The 21,110-nt window shown below is 38.6% G+C and overlaps 1 protein-coding gene across 1 annotated transcript in view; it reads right to left on the reverse strand.

Moving 5' to 3' along the window:
- PTPN13 (protein tyrosine phosphatase non-receptor type 13) overlaps positions 1-21,110 on the reverse strand; it is a 205,838-nt gene that overhangs the window by 154,632 nt on the left and 30,096 nt on the right. The window contains exon 2 of the mRNA XM_081109984.1: positions 8,453-8,572. Within this exon, the coding sequence (XP_080966110.1) occupies positions 8,453-8,567 (115 nt within the window). The 5' untranslated portion in view covers positions 8,568-8,572. The remainder of the gene's footprint in view (positions 1-8,452; positions 8,573-21,110) is intronic.

Consider the following 21,110-nt stretch of genomic DNA (forward strand, 5'->3'; position numbering starts at 1 on the left):
TGGCTCAGTGGCTGAACTTCGACCCATGAACCAGAAGGTCATGGTTCTACTGGTATTCCTGGTCAATGACACCTGCCTGGGTTGCAGGTTGGATCCCCAGTAGGGGGCATACAAGAGGCAGCCAATTGATGTTTCTCTCTCATCATTGATGTTTCTATTTCTCTCTCCCTTCTTCTCTCTGAAATTGACCTATAGATATAAAGAAAAATTGCAATCTTAGCCGAAAAAAAGTACCATGATTAATTGGTGATGTTTGTCATGGCATGCGAAGGAAGAGGGTGGGATTTATGCCATGTATTTGCCATCCCTCATCTGGATAGCCTTTAGTCTTCCAGTGACTTTTTAAAAAAAATGATTTTATTGATTTTAGAGAGAGAAGAAAGTAGATGGAGAGAGAGAAATATTGATGAGAGAGAACTATTGACCAGCTGCCTCCTGAACTCCCTCCACTGAGGATTGAGCCTGTTAACCAGGAATCAAACTGGTGACCTCTCAACCAGGATGCACTGGACACATTGGATGGTGCATGGGACAACACTCAGCCAACTGAGCCACACCAGTCAGGCCAGTTTTTTTTGTTTGTTTGTTTGATTGATTGTTTTTTAATGTGCAGAAACCTCTTCAGGGTCCCTAATTACAGAACATCATGAAGATTCAATCAAGGGAATCATCCCCTGGGGTTTTTCCACTTACTTTTCATAATTGCTTCCTACATGACTAGTGTACAAAAAAAGTTACTTTTCTTTCTTTAATCCTCACCAGAGGATATGTTTTTGTTGGTTTTTAGAGAGAGAAGAAGAGAGAGAGAAACATCGATGTGAGAAACATCAATCAGCTGCCTCCCATAGGCACCCTGACCAGGGATCAAACCCAAAACCTAGGTATGTGCCCTGACCAGGAATCAAAACTGAAACCTTTTTTGGTGAACAGGACGATGCTCTAACCAACTGATCTTACCCTACCAGGGCTACAAAAGGTTACTTTCAATCCTTCACTTCCTACCAAGTCTATTTCCTTGTTCACAGAGAGCCAGCTAGACTATCTCAGACCCTCTAGCAGAAAATTATGATCTAACAGCAATTATATTTGCAACATCCTGTGCACTTTGTTCCCACAGTCCATCATTCAGAATTAGAGCTAGAACTTTCTATCTCAATTTTTTTATTGGAGTTGCTCATGTGTGCTCCTGGGTCCTGATTCCTATGTGCTATCTGTGAAAAAACCTCAAGATTTTTCTTTATCAGAAGGCAAGTTTCCTCAATGGGGGCTATAGCCCTCATGTGACCAAGGAGAAGACCAGAGCCTGTGCTACAGCTTGGACAGCAGGAGACGGTTTTTCAGAAACCAATCACTGACTAGACACAACTCAAGATCCAAAACTTGCCTGGCCAGTGTGGCCCCGTGGTTAAGCATTGACCCATGAACCAAGAGGTCACCAGTTGGACTGCGGGTCAGTGCACATGCCCGGGTTGAGGGCTAGATTCCCAGTTGGGGACGTGCAGGAGGCAGCTGATTGATGTTGATGCTTCTCTCTCATCGATGTTTCTATCTCTCTATCCCTCTCCCTTCTTTTTTCTCTCTAAAAAAAAAAATACTGGTGGGGAGAGGTCCTCATTTCCACATGTTGCTCCTGGAAGTAGATTTCTTTTATTATTATTTTTTAAAATATATTTTTATTGATTTCAGAGAGGAAGGGAGAGGGAGAGAGAGATAGAAACATCCATGATGAGAGAGAATCATTGATCTGCTGCCTCCTGTATGCCCCCTACTGGGGATCGAGCCCACAACCCAGGCATGTGCCCTGACCGGGAAACAAACCGTGATCGGCCTAGTTCATAGGTCAATGCTCAACCACTGAGCTACGATGGCCAGATGAGGTAGTTCCTTTTTATTGACAGGTGTGTGTGTTTTTTTAAATGAGGAACTGATGTTGCATCTTATTTATTGTGTTTTCTACATCTACTGAGATGATCATATGGTTTTGCTTCTATTTAGTTTTAAAATATAGTGAATTATACTGATTGATTTGTGAATGTTAAACCAATCTTGTATACCTAGGATCTACTTGATCATGATGTATTATCACTTTTATATATTGTTGGATTCAATTTGTTAAAATTTTGTTAAGACTTTTTGCATTAGTGTTCATAAGGTATATTGGTCTATAGTTTTACTTTCCCTAATGTATTTGTCTGGTTTTGATATTATAGTAATGCTAACTTCATAGAATTAATAGAGAAGTATTTTCTAATTTTCTATCTCCTTCAAGTATTTGATATAGAATTACTTTTTCTTCTTTAAATTTTTAAATTTCCCTAGTGAAGCAATATGGGCCTAGAATTTTCTTCATGGGACATTTTAAACTATATATGCAATCATCTTAATAGATAAAGGCAATTCAGGTTGTCTGTTTTTTTGTGAGTGAGCTTTTTATTTGGTAGTTTGTGTCTTTTCAGGTGTCCATTTTATGTAAATTATTAAAATTTCCAACAATTTTATTAATGGTTTTTCTTATTATTCTTTTAATATCTGTATAATATAAAGTGATGTCACTTTTGTCACAGACATTTTTCTAAATATATTGTTGCAATGCTCATAGAAGAGCTATCAATTTTAATACTTTATTTTAATGTGTAAATAAAGTGATTTTACAGGTCTAAATAGGTACTGCTCTTTAAAGCTTACTTTAAAATAGTTGTATCATTTTTATTGTGCAAATATTAATTCTTATAAGTTATGTAAACTAGGTCTTGTTTCTTTATTTCTAAAAATTATTAGTCAGGTGAAATGGATGAAGGTCTTTCTAGTTCAAATAGTTTAATTTCATAAATAAAAATATATGTGTATGTGTGGCTCTGAGTTTATATAGTTCTTACATGTTTATTTCCCTTTTGATAGCAAAGATATTACCCTGAAAGTATTATTCAATGAAAGCAATTTTAAAAAATAAAAACAGGAAGCACTTAATATTTCATGTAATTCAGCTGATAAAAATAACAGGTCATTCTCTAGTAAGACTGTTTATTTAAATAGGTACCTAAAAATTCTAATTTTTAAACACCTCTTAATGAGTGAAGAGCAGAGTTATTTATTTAATATCTGTCCTAGTTATCTGTAGTAACTTGTAGTTTTCACTCATGAGTATAAAAAGCATTTATAATGAAATACAGCCAAAGGATTCTATATACCCTGCTCTCTGTAATCATATTCAAATTTGTTTTCCAAAAACAATAAGAAATGTGACATGATCTCCTCAATTTTCCCAGGACACTTGCTGGTAACTCTGAATTTGTTTATTCAGAGTTACATTAACTTTACTTGTTTGTTTTTAGTACTTCTCTTTATCAAAATGCTTTGTTATCTGTTAAACTGTTTAATTTACAAATTTCATGAATTTATTATTTTATTTGTTAAACAGGGAGCCAGAAATGATTACAGACATAATAAAAGGAATTTATATGGGATTTCTGTCCTTGCCTAAGCCAGGGAGACTGGGTCTTTCCCTCTCATTAGTTGCGAAGAGGCAATTTTCACAACAACCAATCAACTACTTTATACCTTAAAATTCCACAGATTCAAATGATCAATTTTTTGCAAAGAGCAATCATTTCATCACTTTTTAAAAAAAAAAAAATCACTGTTTTGGGCAACTAATATAATTGTAAGCTAAGTTTTCCAAGGCAGCAATAATATCCTAGAATGTGTATGAGGATGACATTGCTTTTTATTATCTAGGACACTAAGCTACTGCATGAGTTTATCCATGATGTAAAAGCTAAAATCTTAAATGTCTATGTTTTTCAATCAGTTAATAAGCTATGCTTTCCAATCTGTTAACAAAATGGAATAAGAAGCATATAATTAGGAAGGGAGGACCCTTAATAAAATTTCTCCAGAATTTTTATTTCAATGTCCACATTTAATTTTCAATTTAATTTTTGGCCTTAGCTGGCCAAAAATAGTGAAATCCAGCTACCTACTATTTATAAGAAATACCTAAGTTTCAACACAGATAAGATGAAAATGAAGAAGGAAAGATTTTCTAGGTAAATGACAAAGAATAGGAAGCACAGGTGGCAATGTTAAGAGTAGACTAGGTAGAATTTAAGGTGAAGAGTAAAAAGAAAAGAAAGGCTTAATTTAAATCAATAAAATATCCAATCTATTTAAATTAGCCATTATACATATTACATAAAATTGCATGAAAACACATGATGACAGCAAGACAGACAAAAACATCATATAGTGGAAGATTTTAACTATCCCGAAAGATTTGATAGATCAAGTATACAAAGCAATAAAAACCTAGACAAATTTTCAAAGCATATGCATGAATAAGCTTAAATTATACCCTAGGCACAGAAAGTACTTTCCAAATTCCCACATTATTTACAAAATTAGACCATGTGCAAGACCACAACCAAATCTCAAACAATTCTAAAAAGTAATCACACAGACTGCAAATTTTAATAAATACAAGACAATAAAACGAAGAAACTTACATCTAACACAGGAAAACCAATTATTATCAAAACTATCAAATAAATGTTTAGAATTATACATTTGAAAAAAGTTTTACCTTTCCTCCTCTGAAGAGAAACTCATATGAATATGGTGTCTTCCAACAAAGTCATGCTTAGCAATGGTTATTTTTTAAATATTAACCACAAGTTTGTATGTGTGTGTTTTTTAAAGGCTAAAATTGCAAGGAGACTCAAAAAGATGAAGAAATAATTACCTTGACCAGTGTTCAATAACCCTACAGTAGAAATGCTTAGTGCCAGCCTTTTATTAATAGGAATGTCAACTTTCACTTAAATACTGAAAAACACACAGGAACATACAGGTTAAAAAAGGTAGGAAGGGCCCTAGCTGGTTTGGCTCAGTGGATAGAGCATCAGCCAGCGGACCAAAGGGTCCCAAGTTGGATTCCTGTCAAGGTCATGTACCTTGGTTGCAGGCTCCTCCCCAGTCCGGGCCCTGGTCAGGGCTTGTGCAAGAGGCAACCAATCGTTGTTTCTCACATAAATGTTTCTCTATGTCTTTCCCTCTCTCTTCCACTCTCTAAAAATCAATGGAAAAATATCTTCGGATGAGAATTAACAAAAAAACAAACAGAAAATACCACAAAAACAAAAAGGAAGAAAAAGCCATTCCTAAGAACCAAAACTAGATACAGAAAAGAGAAGAAAACAAATTTTAGAAAAACAAAATTCTTAGAGACCATTGTATTTTACCTGCTTTTATTTCACTAACAATACTAGTCATTATTCATAAGGGTGTTTACTACAGAAACACAAAATAAGCAAACTAATACAGGTATCCCCGCTTTTTGAAAGTCTGTTTTACTCCACTTGGCTTTTATTAAAGATCTATATTAATACTTGTCTTTGCTAACTGAAAGAAATCCAAAGAGGATTTTAGCTTTTACCAAAAAAGGTGAAAATACAGCACTCGGCATTTGTCTTGCAGAGAGCCATTACAGAGGCAGGGCACCTGGGCAGCGAGAGTGGTACTGCCAAGCTCTTCCCAGTGAACCTGAGGGTCCTTACGATGTTGATTAAATTTAGCTTTAAATCCTAGCTTCAGAAATCATCTCTGTCTCTCTCTATCCCTCAGAGACATAGCCTTTTCCCTGGATAATCAGCAACTCTTGGGGGCAGCAGAAGATAGCAGCCAGGATCTGACTAATATTGGTCACAATGTCTAGACCTCTGGTCAGCTAAAGATAACATGTTGAGCTGTTATGTATCAGTGCCTGAGTCCTAAGGTGGAAGGGCCCCCTGGCCCTGGCTACTCTCCCATGAGACTGGATAGAGGAACAAGGGAACAGATCTCAAAACTGTCCTCAAGATAGAAATAAATGATTACTCTTCCTCACCTCCAACCAATCAGTTCCCAGCATGACCCCGAAGCCCTAATCCACATTGTCTTGCGATTTTGCCCTATATACTCTGTAAGCTACCCGTCGTGGGGAGTTCGGGCTTTGGAGCACCAGTTTGCTGGTCTCCTGGATGGCGCCTCCACTGCAATTCTCCATTTTTGGTGTTTGGCTGTCAGTGCCGTGTGGATGAACTCTCTGTTCTATAACACCTGGGAACCACACTCAGCATCAAGCTCTCACAGCTTTGAACTGTATCTGTGAGCATCTGTGCTTTATCTCCATTTACCTTGTATATCCGTTATAAAAGTGTGTTCTAAGTTAATCAGAAAAGCCTAAGAGAACTTGTAAAGGTGTTAACATAAAACTAGATGTAATTAAACATATTTGGCATGATTTGGTAGGTTATTTGGGAGATCTGGAAACACTAAAAAATTTTCCATACAAATTAATGGCACTAGCTTCTTTGATTTACATATTTCAGCTTAACAAAAGCTGAATTTTCATAGGAATGCTCTGCTTTCATATAGAAGGAGAAACCTGTATTTTATTTCAGGTCAGTAAGCAAAAAAAAATACTTGTGGCAAAAAATGACAGTGTGCTATCAAATACAAGAAATAAAAAATCCTAGATTTCAGATAAACTCAATCACATAAGCAAAATTTTCCTCCAAAATAGAAATTTCCAACTGGCAGTCCTAATAGTTGGTAATCTCCAGACGGCCAAGGAATCCAAATTCAATTTGTCTATATTACTGATGCTATTCTGTGAACTGGACTGAAGGCCTATGGTAACCAACTCCCATGGACAGTGTTTAGGACATAGCTGCCTTACAATTAATTTTATAACACATCCAGTAAGTCTCTTTATTGTAACGTGCCAATATGTTATGCAATAATGACAAGTACTTTACAATCAGACACTCAATCTCTATTAAAATTACGAAATTTGAAAGAAAGAGTACTCAAGAGTATGCAAGATGCTTCTATTCCTTGAGTCATGGCTAGGGCAGTGAGCCTGCCATTAGTACAATAAAAAGGTATTATCTCTCCCTCCTCTGAAGGAACATCTGTAATTCTTATTGTCTCTATCACTCATTTGGCACTCTGTTTCATATGCATCTGATCTGAATAAATCCCTTAAGGGCAACAGTGACTTCTTATCAGGATCTTCCATGAAATACCTCACAACTCAATGTTTCTTAAATATTAACTGACTATTGTTAATTAACTGAGTAATGCCACCAACATACCCTTTCTTCAACAACACCTTTGGAGCATGGCTACCTGCTCTATAGTCTAGAGTGCCTATCCTTTCAAATTTTCTGAAAAAACTAAAATAAAGCAAACAAAGCTACAAGGTCTATTAAAATAGCTGGATTTTAGGTAAGTGGCATTAAATAAAAGAAATTACTTTTCTTTAGATTATCCTAATTCTAATCAAACATCCAGTTACAGCAGAATTGGGTGGGACCTAACACTGTTTTGTTTAAGTTCCAGTCCCTGGATGGGAAAATAACAGCAAATCAAGAATGATGACAAACTTTACCATCTGTCCCCAATCTGTACTCAATCAATGGTCACCCCTACAACTTCCAAAAAGGTCCCCATGCCGTTAGTAAGTAATTCAAACATAAAATGCATCAGAATATCCTTAAAAACTTGTTAAAACACAAGCTGCTGGCCTGTACCCCCAGGAATTTCTTATTCAGTTAGGTCTACAGTAGGCCTAAGTATTTGCATTTCTAATACATTCGCAAGGTGATGCAGATGCTACTCATCCCGGGACCAAACTTGCAGAATTATAACCTCATCTATGTTTGTTTATTGTGCCTGATTAACTCATTCCAATCAAAGATGAAGTTTGATTTTTTACCTTCTGTTCTAAACAGGTGTTGTTGATATGGTGTAAAAGCTTCACATGGAACTTTTCAGCATGATATCAAATGTTTTTGGTCAACCAATGGGTGATTCCTTCATTTTTCAGGCTCCAAAATGCCACATGACCATTTGGAGCAGGTGACTACCTCCACAGGGAAGCACCAAGGAAGTTATTCAGTATACATTATTCCAATTTAGAGTTACAGGGATAAACATATTATTCTCTCTGCCAGGAATGTTTTCCCCTCCTCCTTAACCTGGTAAACCTCTCCTTTCCTTTCAGGTCTTAGCTTGATATATGCAGGGAGGCCTTTCTTTTCTTTCCCATGACCATGTCAAATTCTCCTACTATGAGTTCTCATAGAATCCCTGGATCCTCTCCTATGTAGCCTTGTCATGTTGAATTTTTTACATTTATTTATTATAAATATTTTATTAATAGTTGTTTTCCACATTGGACTATAAACTCCCTACAGACAGAGAATATTTTTTTTATTTTGATCATCATTATATTTTAGTCCCTAGCACAATATCAGGCACATCAAAGATGTTCAAATAAAGGTAAAAAAAAATCTGAGCTTTTTTAGCCCTAAGAGAGGTAAGGAAAGTATTCTTCTATACTCTGCCCCTTTATCAATTTTCAGCTACCCAATATTCAAAATTAAGAAAAGAAAAGAAAAAGAAGACCTACCTTTCCTGAATAATTCTTGAAGACTTTCAGCACTTTGATTTAATACAGCCCATATTTCTTCCTCCTGAAGGGGTCCACCCCGAACCTCCAGGGCCTCAGCTAGTGACACGTGCATATTACCTAGGAAACAAAGGTAACAGATGGTCTACACATCAAGTTTACTGCACTTGCAGGAGTGAAAGTTCTCATCTATGAGGTCCCTGTCTACCTAATTTTTCAATATGGCTTTCAATCTAAATATAATCCTACACTTAAACTCATAGAGGGTAAAGGTATTAAAGGAGGGGGAAAAAATCAAAACAATTACTTGCCCTAGTACAATAGAGTCAACCTCAGAGACAGAACTAGAGAATAATGGTGACGACTATTTCGTGGGAGAAGACAGAGAGAGGCAGGGTCCCAGGAGGCCAAAGTGCAGATGATTAAACCAAACCAGTCAGACTGACAGAAGACCTTTCAGATTACAGTTCCAAGTTTCACCCTACCCATCCAGGTAAAACGAGTAGGAGGAGTAGACAGGAGACCCTATAGATATACTGGGAGAAGTTGTGAATAAGAAGGAGTATCTGTCTTCCATTCATTGATTGATTTCTGTATCTCCAACATATATACTATAATCCTATATAATAAAAGCTAATATGCTAAGTGTCTGTCCGTTTATTCAACTGTTAGACCAGTCACACGAGGCACACTGACCACCAGGGGGCAGACGCTTTGACCAATAGGTTAGTTTGCTGCTAGGGTCTGGCCTATCAGGACTGGGCAAGAGGGGCCGGACACGCCCTGGAGCTCTCTCCCTGGTCCCTCCCTGGTCCCTTCCCGGCCAGCCAACCTCCCATGGTCCCTCCCCATCCAACAGACCCCTATCAGCCCTGATTGCCCCATCAGCCCCCATCGGGACTGGGCAAGACAGGCCGGACACACCCTGGATGAATTCGTGCACCAGGTGGGTTTCAGCCCCATCCCCGTAGGCCAGGCCGAGAGACCCCAGTGGCGCATGAATCCGAGCACCAGGTCTCTAGTATACTAGAACTATAAATCGTACACTGAATGGACTCAACTATTTCTAGACTCAGCTTTGCTGCTGAGGAAGTTCAGAACAGGCCTCCCCAAAGTGTGCCACTTTAGCATGTGAATTATTTTGAGTTGATGGCAAATTGAGACCCTGCAGGCTTGTGAGAAACTTAAATCTCTCCTCAAAGAATTTAAATTTGCAGCCTTGCCCATTAAAGGAGTTATTACTAGAGATTACGTTTTTCCCCCCTATCTCGAGGACAGGGCAAACATCTAATTACTGAACATCTGCTCTACTTTTCATCCTTAAATGACTTTCTTCCCCTCTGCAGCCCCAAGTTACCTTACCTCACCCTTAGTTCAGAATGCCATATTATACCTCCTTTAACTTTCTGTCTCTGAACCTCTTGTGTTTGTGGGGTATCTGACTCTCCCATGTACGTGAGGTTCTCATACATACATATGTAATTAAATTCGTTTATTTTCTCTTGTTAATCTGTCTCATATAAATTTAATTATTAGACTAATAAAACTATAAAGAGTAAAGTTTCTTCCTCACCTACACTGCCAACTTACCATTTGCCCTTGGGAAAATAATTTCACCTTTAAACCTCAGTTTCCCATTTGTGACGTAGGAATAATAATAATAATAATCCTCTGGGGACTATGACAAGGAAAGAGGTTATTCCTATACGCATCTTCATAATCTAAGACTCTATAAAAATTTGGAAAGGTGCCTTTGTGATAACATTTTTGTAGGGTCAATTTTTTTCAGTGGCATTCAATTAAGTAGGTGATCTATTGATACCATTTAAGGTTTCCTTGGGTCTCAATAATCCTATTTTCCTTTTGGAAGGAAAAATGCAGCTAGTCAAAACTTCCTATATAGATTTTCCTGAATTGATACTTCTTGAATAGAAATTTGCACTTTACAGTGATTACTAAAATTTCTACCCAGACCAAACCAATTCAAGCACAATGGCAATGTATACATTATGGTAGGCAGAAGCAGATGGGTTGGGAAAAGAAGCTATGAAGCTAAAGGGAGTGAAAAACATTAAATACTTATTTTCTGTAATATATCTTTTATTAAATTTTAAAATTAACCTATAAAAGGCTAACTAAGAGAAAAAGCTAATAGCTTCTTTTAATTTACATTTATGATAGTTTAACTCAGAATGAAAAAAGCAACTCCAGCAACAAAATGAGGCCAGCCTTGTCCTGTTACTTTCCGTTTCAAATGTGTACTATAGCATTTTATGCTTAGGGTCTGCCTTGAGGGGTATCTACTTAAATGTACAATGTGGTAGTTCAAAGGGAAGATATAAGTCCTGGCCAGGTGGCTCGGTTGGTTGGAGTGTTGTCCTGTACACCAAAAAGTTTCAGGTTCGATTCCTGTTTAGTGCACATTCCTAGGTTTCGGGTTCGATTCCCAGGTTGGGGCACATATGGGAGGCAACTGATCAATGCTTCTCTCCTACATCGATGTTTTACCTCTCTCTCTCTAAAAAAAATAAAATAAAATAAATAATAATAATAAAAAAACATATCCTCAGTTGAGGATTAAAAAAAGGGAAGGAGGAGATGATACTACTTTAAAAAGCCAAAATAATTTTTATTTAGCCTGTATAAGAAGTATGATTATTTATTCAGATTAAACCACCAAAAATTCCCTAGGCTTTTTTTTTTTTTTTTTTGCTTTTTTTTTCTCCCTAGGCTTTTCATGTACTTTATCATATGATAAAAAAGGAAAAATGTTTAAATTCAATTTATTAAAGGAAAAAACAGAAACTGATTCCTAAGAGATATTCTGAGTTGTCTTCTAAATAAAACAGTATATTAAATTGGAATTTTTTAATAGAGGTATCCAGATACTATTAGCAATCAGTAGTAATATAACTTGTGAAAAAAGACTATTCTGTTGTAAATTTCCACAGTGATATGTCCGAGAACCAGTTAGATAGCTCTAAAGCCAACACACAGGCATGGAGAGTAGAGAGAAAATTGCCTAAGGATCTCTTTGAAGAGAGTTGTGCTGGTTTTCATGCTTCTCCAAAGAAGGAGGGGTGTGGGAAAAGTGTCACTTTTTCACATCAAGCCAGTGAAAGAAGCTCAATGGGACACATTGGAGTGCTTGGTCCCTAGAGTGTGTGTGGGGGGTGGGGGGTGGGGGGGGTGGGGGGGTGTAGAGGGAGAGGGCACATCTGTTCTTGGGGAGCAGGCCTAAGCCAGCAGGTGGGCATCCCCCAAGGATCCCAGATTGTGAGAGGAGGCAGGCTGGGCTGAGGGAGCCCCCGTGTGCATGAATTTTCATGCACCAGGCCTCTAATGAAGGGGGAAGGGTAGGAAGAGATTAACCAAAGATCTTATATGCATAGTAGAGGCCCAGTGCACAGATTTGTGCACCGGTGGGGTCCCTTGGCCTGGCCTGCAGGAATCAGGCCAAAACTGTCAGTCCAACATCCCCTGAGGGGTCCCGGATTGCGAGAGGGCGCAGGCCAGGCCGAGGGACCCCACCGATGCACAAATCCATGCACCAGGCCTCTAATATGTATACAAATTCTTTGGTTAATCTCTCCCCACCCCACCCCACCCCTGCCTTTCATCAGTCTGTTCCATGCTTCTATGTCTCTGGATCTATTTTGTTCATCAGTTTATTTTGTTCATTAGATTCCACATATGAGCAAGATCATGTGATACTTGTCTTTCTCTGACTGGCTTATTTCACTTAGCATAGTACTCTCCAGACCCCTCCATGCTGTCTCAAAGGGTAAGAGATCTTTTTCACTGCTGCATAGTATTCCATGGTGTCACTCTATCACAGCTTTTTCATCCATGCATCTATTTTTTTAAATATATTTTTATTGATTTCAGAAAGGAAGGGAGCCTGGCTGGTGTGGCTCAGTGGTTGAGCATCGACCTATGAACCAGGAGGTCACGGTTCAATTCCCAGTCAGGGTACATGCCTAGGTTGGGGACTCAATTCCCAGTATGGAGCATGAAGGAGGCAGCCAATCAATGATTCTCTCTCATCATTAATGTTTCTATCTCTCTCTCCCTTCGTGTGTGTGTGTGTGTGTGTGTGTGTGTGTGTGTGTGTGTGTATGTGTTTAAATTTATTTCAGAGAGAAATTTTTTCATAAATCTCTTGGCTATCTGTATGCCCACTTTGAAGAAGTATCTATTTAGGTACTTTGTCCACTTTTCCATTGGATTGTTTGTCTTCCTTTTGTTAAGTTGTGTGAGTTCCTTATATATTTTGGATATTAACCCTTTATCAGATATATCATTAGCAAATAATGTTCTCCCATACAGTAGGCTCCACTCTCATTTTGTTGATGGTTACTTTTGCTGTGAAGTTTTTTATTTTAATGTAGTCCCATTTGTTTATTTTCTCCTGTTGCTCTTGCCCTGAGTAATTTATTGGCAAACATTGCTACCTGAGATGTCTGAGATTTTGCTTCTAGGATTTTTATGGTTTCACAACTTACATTTAAGTCTTTTATCCATTTTTTAGTTTATTTTTGTGTATTGTATAAGTTGATGGTGTAGTTTAATATTTTTGCATGTACCTGTCCAACTTTCCCAACACCTTTTATTGAAGAGGCTGACTTTACTCCATTGTGTGCTCTAGATTTGATATTTTTAATTTATAGCTATGCTAGAAAATATGTTTAAAATTTTTAAAAAACTGCCACATCCTGTGATCACTTAATCTCAAGATTTAATGTAATGCTAGCACAGCTTTCTAAAAATCAAACAAAACTATACCTTATAAATCACTATCCTTGGCAACTGCCTACCATTATCATCTCTCCGCTATTTTTATTTACCTTTATTATAGCTCTCTAGATCATTAGTGCCAAATAAAAGAGAAGACAAAGGAATGAAAGAAATGCAGAAATGGGAAAGGGATGAACATAAAGTGAAGAAAAATATAACTTGAAGACAATTTTTAAGTCCATTATTTCAATTGCTTCCTTTAGATACAGTAATAAATAACTTGGGGTACAGATAAATGACTGTCATATTTTACTATCAAAATGGTCCTGCTTTACAATAAACATAACCATATCATTCATTTTTGTTTCCTTGAAAGTTGTGGGCTGCATGATAACTAGACAGTATTTGGAAAGACTTTCAAATAAGAAAAAAAATATTTATATTACATAACCAGAACCATTGTTATGTTTTTTATGAACAGAGGTATTAATGTCATGACCTTAAAACTGTGCCCAGAGTTAGACAAAGCCACAAAGGGATTCTAACAGATGCCATTTTAATCCTGAAGGATTTGTGGCACTTATAGTTAGCACAGAAGTGATTTTAACAGAATGAAATAGTAAACAGATTAACTGAATCTAATCAAGTGATATAACAATCTGTCCAGAAATAAACTAATGAATTAGGAAAATTTAAATTGATTCTGTGAAAATAGGGCCATAAAAGTACACTGTTTCAAGAACAAAGCTACTATAAAATAGAGCTCTTAGTGGCCACTAGCTTTGGGCAAAGATCCACTCAACACCCTGGCTAAGGATTTCTTACTGAGCAGAAAGAAACCCCCAAATCGTAAGCATCTTTTACTTAGGATGATTCACAATGAAGTTTATAAACGTTTACTAGAAGCAAACACACATTTTAGTATTTTTTAAAGTTAAAGAATCTCTACATATTTGGTATTTTAGCTGTTTATAATGTTTAAGAGAATAAGGTCAATTAGCATAACAGGTTAGCCTTGTAATTCCAAATTAAATACTGTTAATTAATAAAATGAGATATTTGCCCTAGCCAGTTTGGCTCAGTGTATAGAGCCTGAGGCCTGTGAACTGAAGGATCTTGGGTTCAATTCCAGTCAAGGGCACATGCCCAGGTTACGGGCACGATCCCCAGTAAGGGGAGTGCAGGAGGTAGCCAATCGATGATTCTCTCTCATCATTGATGTTTCTATCTCTCTCTCCCTCTCACGTCCTCTCTGAAATCATTAAAAATATATTTAAAAAAATAAATGAAAATTAAAATAATGAGACACACAACTATATTGCTATTAGAATAGCTAAAATGAAAAAGACTGACCATACGAAGTGTTGGCAAGGAGGTGGAGGACCTAAAACTCTCATACATTGCTAGTTGGAATGTAAAATGATACTCTCTGGTAAAATGTTTAAAGAGTTTCTTAAAAGTTAAATATAAGCCTATAATATGAGCTAGGGTTTCGACTTCAAGGTATTGCCCAAAAGAAAGTAAAGCACATAGCCATAAAGACTTATACACAAATGTTCATAGCAGCTTTATTTGTAACAGCCAGAAACTAGAAACATACAAAATGTCTATCAACAAGTGAATGGATAGATTTTAGTATATCCCCATAATGGATACCAAGCAATAAAACAAACAAAAGAAACCACTATTATTGATGCATAAAAAAATACGGATGATGAATATGTTCATTATCTTAATTGTGATAATGGTTTCACAGTGCACACATATGGCAAAATGTATTACGTTGTACACTTTAAATATGTACAGTTTATGTCAACTATGCCCCAATGAAACTGTTAAAAAGAGAAAATAAAAACCAAAACAGACAATAGCCAGATAAAGCACTCCTTTTCTTTGTCCCATGAATATGCCTGGATTTTTTTAATTGTCAGAAGGAACCAAGTCCCACAAGTAATACATAGGTTTTGTTTGTTTTAATTGTTTTTTAATTTGTTTTCTAAAAGTTAACTTCTCCATTAAAAAAAATTCTGTAAAACTAAAGAAACCAAAATCCATGGCTAAGGTCTAAGATCTTCTCTCCTTTGACAAACAAGTCAAAGCATATCTAAGATGCCATGTAACTTATGTTTATAAAGTTAGAATTTGTGCATTGATGACACATCATTTTTTAAAAATCCATTACTCAAGATAGCAATCTCTTGTTTTTCTTTCAATTTCTAATTTCCTAAAAGCATTTAAAGATAAAATGATAACTACAATAATTTCTGGACAATTTAAATAATGTGAAGTTATTTCTACCTGTTAACTTTGATTCAGAATGATCAACAAAAAGACAGATATACAAAGTAGCAATAATAAAAGCACTAAAAGCAGCAATAATTAGAGCTCTAAAAGACTACAGCTAATTTCTCTAATAAAATAAATACATTGCTATTTCTTTCCATTAAGGGTAGGTATAGAACAGGTAGTAAAGAAAAACAACAACAACATTATTGCTAATATAGTTAGGAAAGACTAATAAAGAATTGGAATTTTAAGGAGAAAAAAAGAAAACTCAGTGTTTTAATTGGATGTTGCTCAAGGTAGAAAACAGAATGTTTCTAAATATTTTTATTGAAGTTGGAGCCATGCATATTTGTCAACTTTTCCATTGTACTTTCCCAGTGAGAGAAAAGAAACTAAAACAATCACAAGTCTAAATTGCCTTTCTGGGTCTCTGGCTCATGTCAACTACTTATCTCAATAGAAATCATATATGCTTGCTCCCTGCTTTCAAAGGACAGTTTCAAAAAACCAGAAGAGAAAAACCCTGGAATTCTTCAGTCCCTCTTTGTATCATTAAACTGAGAGATAAAGCAAAATTCCGAATTTCACATTTGCTGTATTTCTCCTCCCTGACTGAGAGGTACCTACAAAACAATGTGATGGTAGAATTTCGGTTTTGAGAATTGTCTTTCTATAGCAACCCCTCCTCTACATCCACTGATTTTTCTTAAGATTAATATTAGGAAACTTGCTGGTCTTCCTCAAGAAATCTAGACTCTTAAAATATCTCAAAGTGGACATGCATTAAAGGAAACAAATATGTATAAAGCACAAAAGACTAAGTAAAAAAAATTCATATTTGTCCTTCGTATTGTAGTAAACAAATTAGGGTGGCAGACATAATTCTGAGATTGCTCTCAAGATTCCTTCCATGTCGCCTGCCGGGGTCCAACCCCAGCGGGTCCAGGGGTCCCCAAAGATGTGGACGGAGTCGGCGAAGAAGGAATGACACGGAGGCAGCGTTCAGTTGATCATCATAGCCGGGTTCTCTTGTCAGGGTCTCCTGCCAAGTTCTGGTCTGGATCTCCAGCGAAGTTCTGGCTAGGATCTCCAGCCAGGTTCTGTGTCCATGTTCTCTTGCTAGGTTCTCCAGCCAGGTTCTCCAGATTCTCCAGCCAGGTTCTGTAGCCATGTTCCCTCGCTAGGTTCTCCAGCCAGGTTCTGTCCAGGTTCTCCAGCCAAGTTCAGTCACCAGGTTCTAGTCAGGTTCTCTTGCCAATTTCTGTAGTCAGGTTCAGTCCAGGATCTTTTGCCATGTTCTCTCCAGCGAAGTTCTTCTGTCTGTAGGTTCTGTGTAGGTGCTGTCTTCTTTCTGTCTCCTAAGTTCTGTGTCTTGCTGTCTTATTACATCTGTATTTATACCAGTTGATTTTAATCCTGTCAATCTCTATTACAAAGGTTAGGGCGTTTCTTATCTCCATTCCAGGGAGTAAAGATTATGTAGCTTAAGCATGATTGTTCATAGTTAAAGTGATTAATTACCCGCCTGGCACTTAGTTGAGGGGTTTTATTCCCTCCCTGACTTCAGGGAAAAATTCCTACCTGGGGAAACAACCTTTCTAGGAGAGGCATCCCCTCCCTGACTTCAGGGAAAAATTCCTACCTGGGGAAACAACCTTTCTTGGAGAGGTGACCTTGGTTAAAACACACAGCGCTAAGGGGAGCAAACATATTAAGAACAGTATGCTATATATGCCAGGTCCCTTGAAACAGCAAGGATGGACCGGCTCCCGGCAGTCGCCTAAGTAGAAGGACACATGGCAAGGACCTGAGGGTGGCCCCTAGGAGCGGACAGTGTATCCCAGCCAACAATCAGAAAGAAAATGGTCCTACAACCACAAGAGGCTGAATTCTACCAACAACCAATGAGCTTGGCTCAGATAATATCAGTCACAGATGATACCTTGAGTTCAGTCTGGTGAGATCCTGAAAAGCAGAACCATCTAATCTGAACCCAGTCTCCTGAGCAAAAAGAAGTGTGAGATAGAAGAGACCAAGATGGTGGCACAGGCAAATGCCTGTACTCGCTGCCTCCCACAACCACATCAAAATTACAATTAAAATACAGAACCACCATCATCCAGAACTGCCAGAAAGCGGCTGAATGGAAGTCCCACAACTAGAGAAGTACAGAAGAAAGCACACAGAGACTGGTAGGAGGTGCGGAAGTGCAGAAGGGGCTGGTCCGGCAACCATGTGTGCCACTTTTTTAATCAAGAGGGAGACTGCCTCCGGGGAGGCCTCCCAGAGGAGCAAGGGGTCCCAGCCCCACACCAGACACCCAGCCCAGGGTCTGAGCTGGGAAAAGAAGTCCTTACAGGCAATAAGAACTACATGCTGTAAAAACCAATGCAGATTGGGGCTCAGTGACACAGAGGCTGCTGGAGACCCAGCTGCTCCTCTTAAAAGGCGGGCACCACAAACTGAGCTTACAAGGTCCCCCTTCCTCTGAGCTCCTGTGCCGGACAAGGCTCTGGGGGATACTGACAAATATGAGGAGGAACTGGATTGTCCGGCATCGGGGCAGGAACTCGGGGGTGGCTTTCTCCCAGGTGGAGGTGCTCACAGGGATCATTGTTCCTATGCTGGGACCTTCCCAGTTACAGTGCTGGCTGGCAGTCATTTCTGTTTGCTCCACCCTGGTGATTCCCTGATACCCCACCTCATCCAATTTGCAGCCCAACCCAAGCTGCCTGAAGCAGCTTTTACATATGAATAGCCTGTCCTTGCTCAGGTTAAAATCTCTCAACAAGCTGCAGCTGGGTCAGGGAGACCCAAACCTATCAATAAAAGGCCCAAGACCTGGCACCAGCAATATAGCCTGCTTGCTTCACAGTCAGGTCTCGTCTGGGCACTTCCAAACCCGATACAAAGAGTAGGAATCTGCAGATCTCTCTGTAGCTCCTGCTGGGTGGCCCCAGGCAGTAGCTGACTTTGCACCTCCCTGGAGAACCAAGAGCCAGTGTACCAGTGGTCAGTGTCAGACCATACCAGATTACAACTCTACACATCCATAAGTGACACACTCAAGGGGCACATGCCTTGAGAACCAAAGCCCCACTGAAGCAAGTCCTGCTCAATAAGGTTATCTCCTGCACAGCAGCTCTCCCACTGTAGTCACAGCTGGTCCTCACAGCCCATTGGCCTGGAGGTCAATTCCTTCCAGTGACACCAATAGCAATAAAATCTCAACTACAATAAGACTGTGCACACAGCCCACAAAGGGGTGCACCTAGAGTGTCCATCTCAGGTGATTGGGGAGGCTAAGCCACTGGGCCCTATAGGACACCTACTACACAAGGCCACTCTATCAACTCAAGGAGACATAGCAGCTCTACCCAATACATAGAAACAAACATATGGAATTAGCCAAAATGTGGAGACAAAGAAACATGTCATAAATGAAAGAAATGGAAGCAAGCAAACTACTGGATTTTGGTAACTGAAAGTGGAATGCTACTGTAACAGTAACTTAAAATGTGAGCATGGCTTTGGAAAGATAGAAAGCAAAAGCTGGAAAAAGTTTTAAGAAGCACATTAGAGACACACACAGCTGGTGAGGGCTGAGAGGAAGTGAGGGACATGTCATTAGAAAGTGAAGGGAGAGCCCTAGCCAGATTGACTCAGTGGATAGAGTGTTGGCCTGCAGATTGAAGGGTTCCAGGTCCGGGTTGTGGGCTCAGTCTCTAGTAGGTGGTGTGCAGGAAGCAGCCCATCAGTGATTCTCTCTCATCATTGACCTTTTTTTTTTTTTTTAATATTTCTAGCTCTCTCTCCCTCTCCCTTCTTCTCTGAAATCAATAAAAATATATTTAAAAAGAAAAAGAATGTGAAGGGAAATCTTTGCTATATAGTGGCTGAATGCATGGTGGCATGGAAAACAGAAGTTGGAAGTGACAAAGCCGGATATATTGCTAAGGAGATTTCCAAGTGAAGTGTTAAAGGTGAAACCTGGTTTCCTCTTGCTTCTTATAGTGAAATGCAAGGGGAGAGAGGTAAATTGAGGAAAGAGCTGTTAAAGACAAAGAAACCAGAAAAAGTATTATCTTGAAAAAATCTGTAGGTGTAACTTTTGACTAAGGCAGTGAATCCCTGCAAAACCCAGAGTTCTTGAGGAAATTGTTTCAGAATAAACATTTCCAACTTATGCTAAAAGTAAACAGAAAGAATATAAAAGAGGCTGTTTAACTCTCCCAAATTCTCTGGCAAGAAGAAGGCTGATAAAACTATTCATCACCAAACATGTGCCACCTTCCTTGAAAAAGGAAAAAGGGTTCAAGAGGCAGAACCAAGACTCAGATGGCAGAGTCGAGAGTTATGAAGGATTATTTCTAATTAAAAACTCCAGCTGGAGTCTGCCAACCTGGATTTCAAAATGGACCGGTGACTCTCTCTCTCTCTTTTTTTTTTTTTTTTTTTTGAGAGAGAGAGAGAGCGCGCGCAGAAGGGAGAGGGATAGAGAGATAGAAACATCAATGAGAGAAACATCATTGAAAGGCTGCCTCCTGCGCGTCCCCTCGCCCCGCTCACAACCTGACGGGAATCGAACCAGTGACCTCTTGGTTCCTGGGTTGATGCTCAACCCGAGTCACACCAACTGGGCATGACTCCACTTTTTACTTTCAAATCTTCCCTTCCCCCTTTTGAACCAGATGTCTTAAACAGTTATCCCATGCCTATGCCACCATTTCATGTTGGGATGCTGGGACAGCCTCTTTAGTTTTATAGATTCACAGATAGATGAAACAAACCTAATTTAGATGACTTAGGTAAGATTTTGGACTTTGAGCTGATGCTTTAATGGGATGAGAACGCTGAAAACTGTAGGAATATTTTGTTTATGTGTATGGGGTGTGTGAATAACTGATGGCCAATTATTGTGGTAGGCAAAATTCTGGGATGGCCCCCAAGATTCCTGCTTGGTGGTATAACAGCCCTGTGTGTGTGTAGAACCTATAAATATCAAGGAATAGTCACTCACTTGATTAGGTTATGTTATAGAAGACTTTTGCAGCTGATTGGAGAGATTCAAAATCACCGACCCAGCCTTGCTGATGTGGCTTGACCTATGAACCAGGAGGTCAAGGTTCAATTCCTGGTCAAGGCATATGCCCAGGTTGTGGGCTCAATCCCCAGTAGGGGGCATGTAGGTGGCAGCCAATCAATAATTTTCTCTCATCATTGATATTTCTATCTCTCTCTCCCTCTCCTGTACTCCCTGAAACCAATAAAAACATATGTTTAGAAAATCACTGACCTAATAGCATTGATGAGCTGAGAGCATACCCACGCTGACAGCCAGCAAGAAAATGGGAAGTTCAGACCTATGGCTGCAAGGAACTAAATCCTGCCAATAACCAGTAGACTGTAAGACTCAGATGAGATTTTTGCTCTTGCAAACACCTTGATTTCTGCCTACTACAACCCTAACCAGAGGGTCCCGTAACACGTTCCTGGACGTCTGACCCACGGGAAATAAAAGTTAATAAATTTATGTGATTTTAAGCTACTAACATTGTGATAACTTGTTATCTAGCAATAGAAATCAAATATAAATAGAGTACAGATTTTGAAGAAAATATAACAAAGTAAATCC

Source organism: Myotis nattereri (assembly GCF_964212035.1).
Source record: "Myotis nattereri genome assembly, chromosome: 1".
NCBI classification, from domain to species: domain Eukaryota; kingdom Metazoa; phylum Chordata; class Mammalia; order Chiroptera; family Vespertilionidae; genus Myotis; species Myotis nattereri.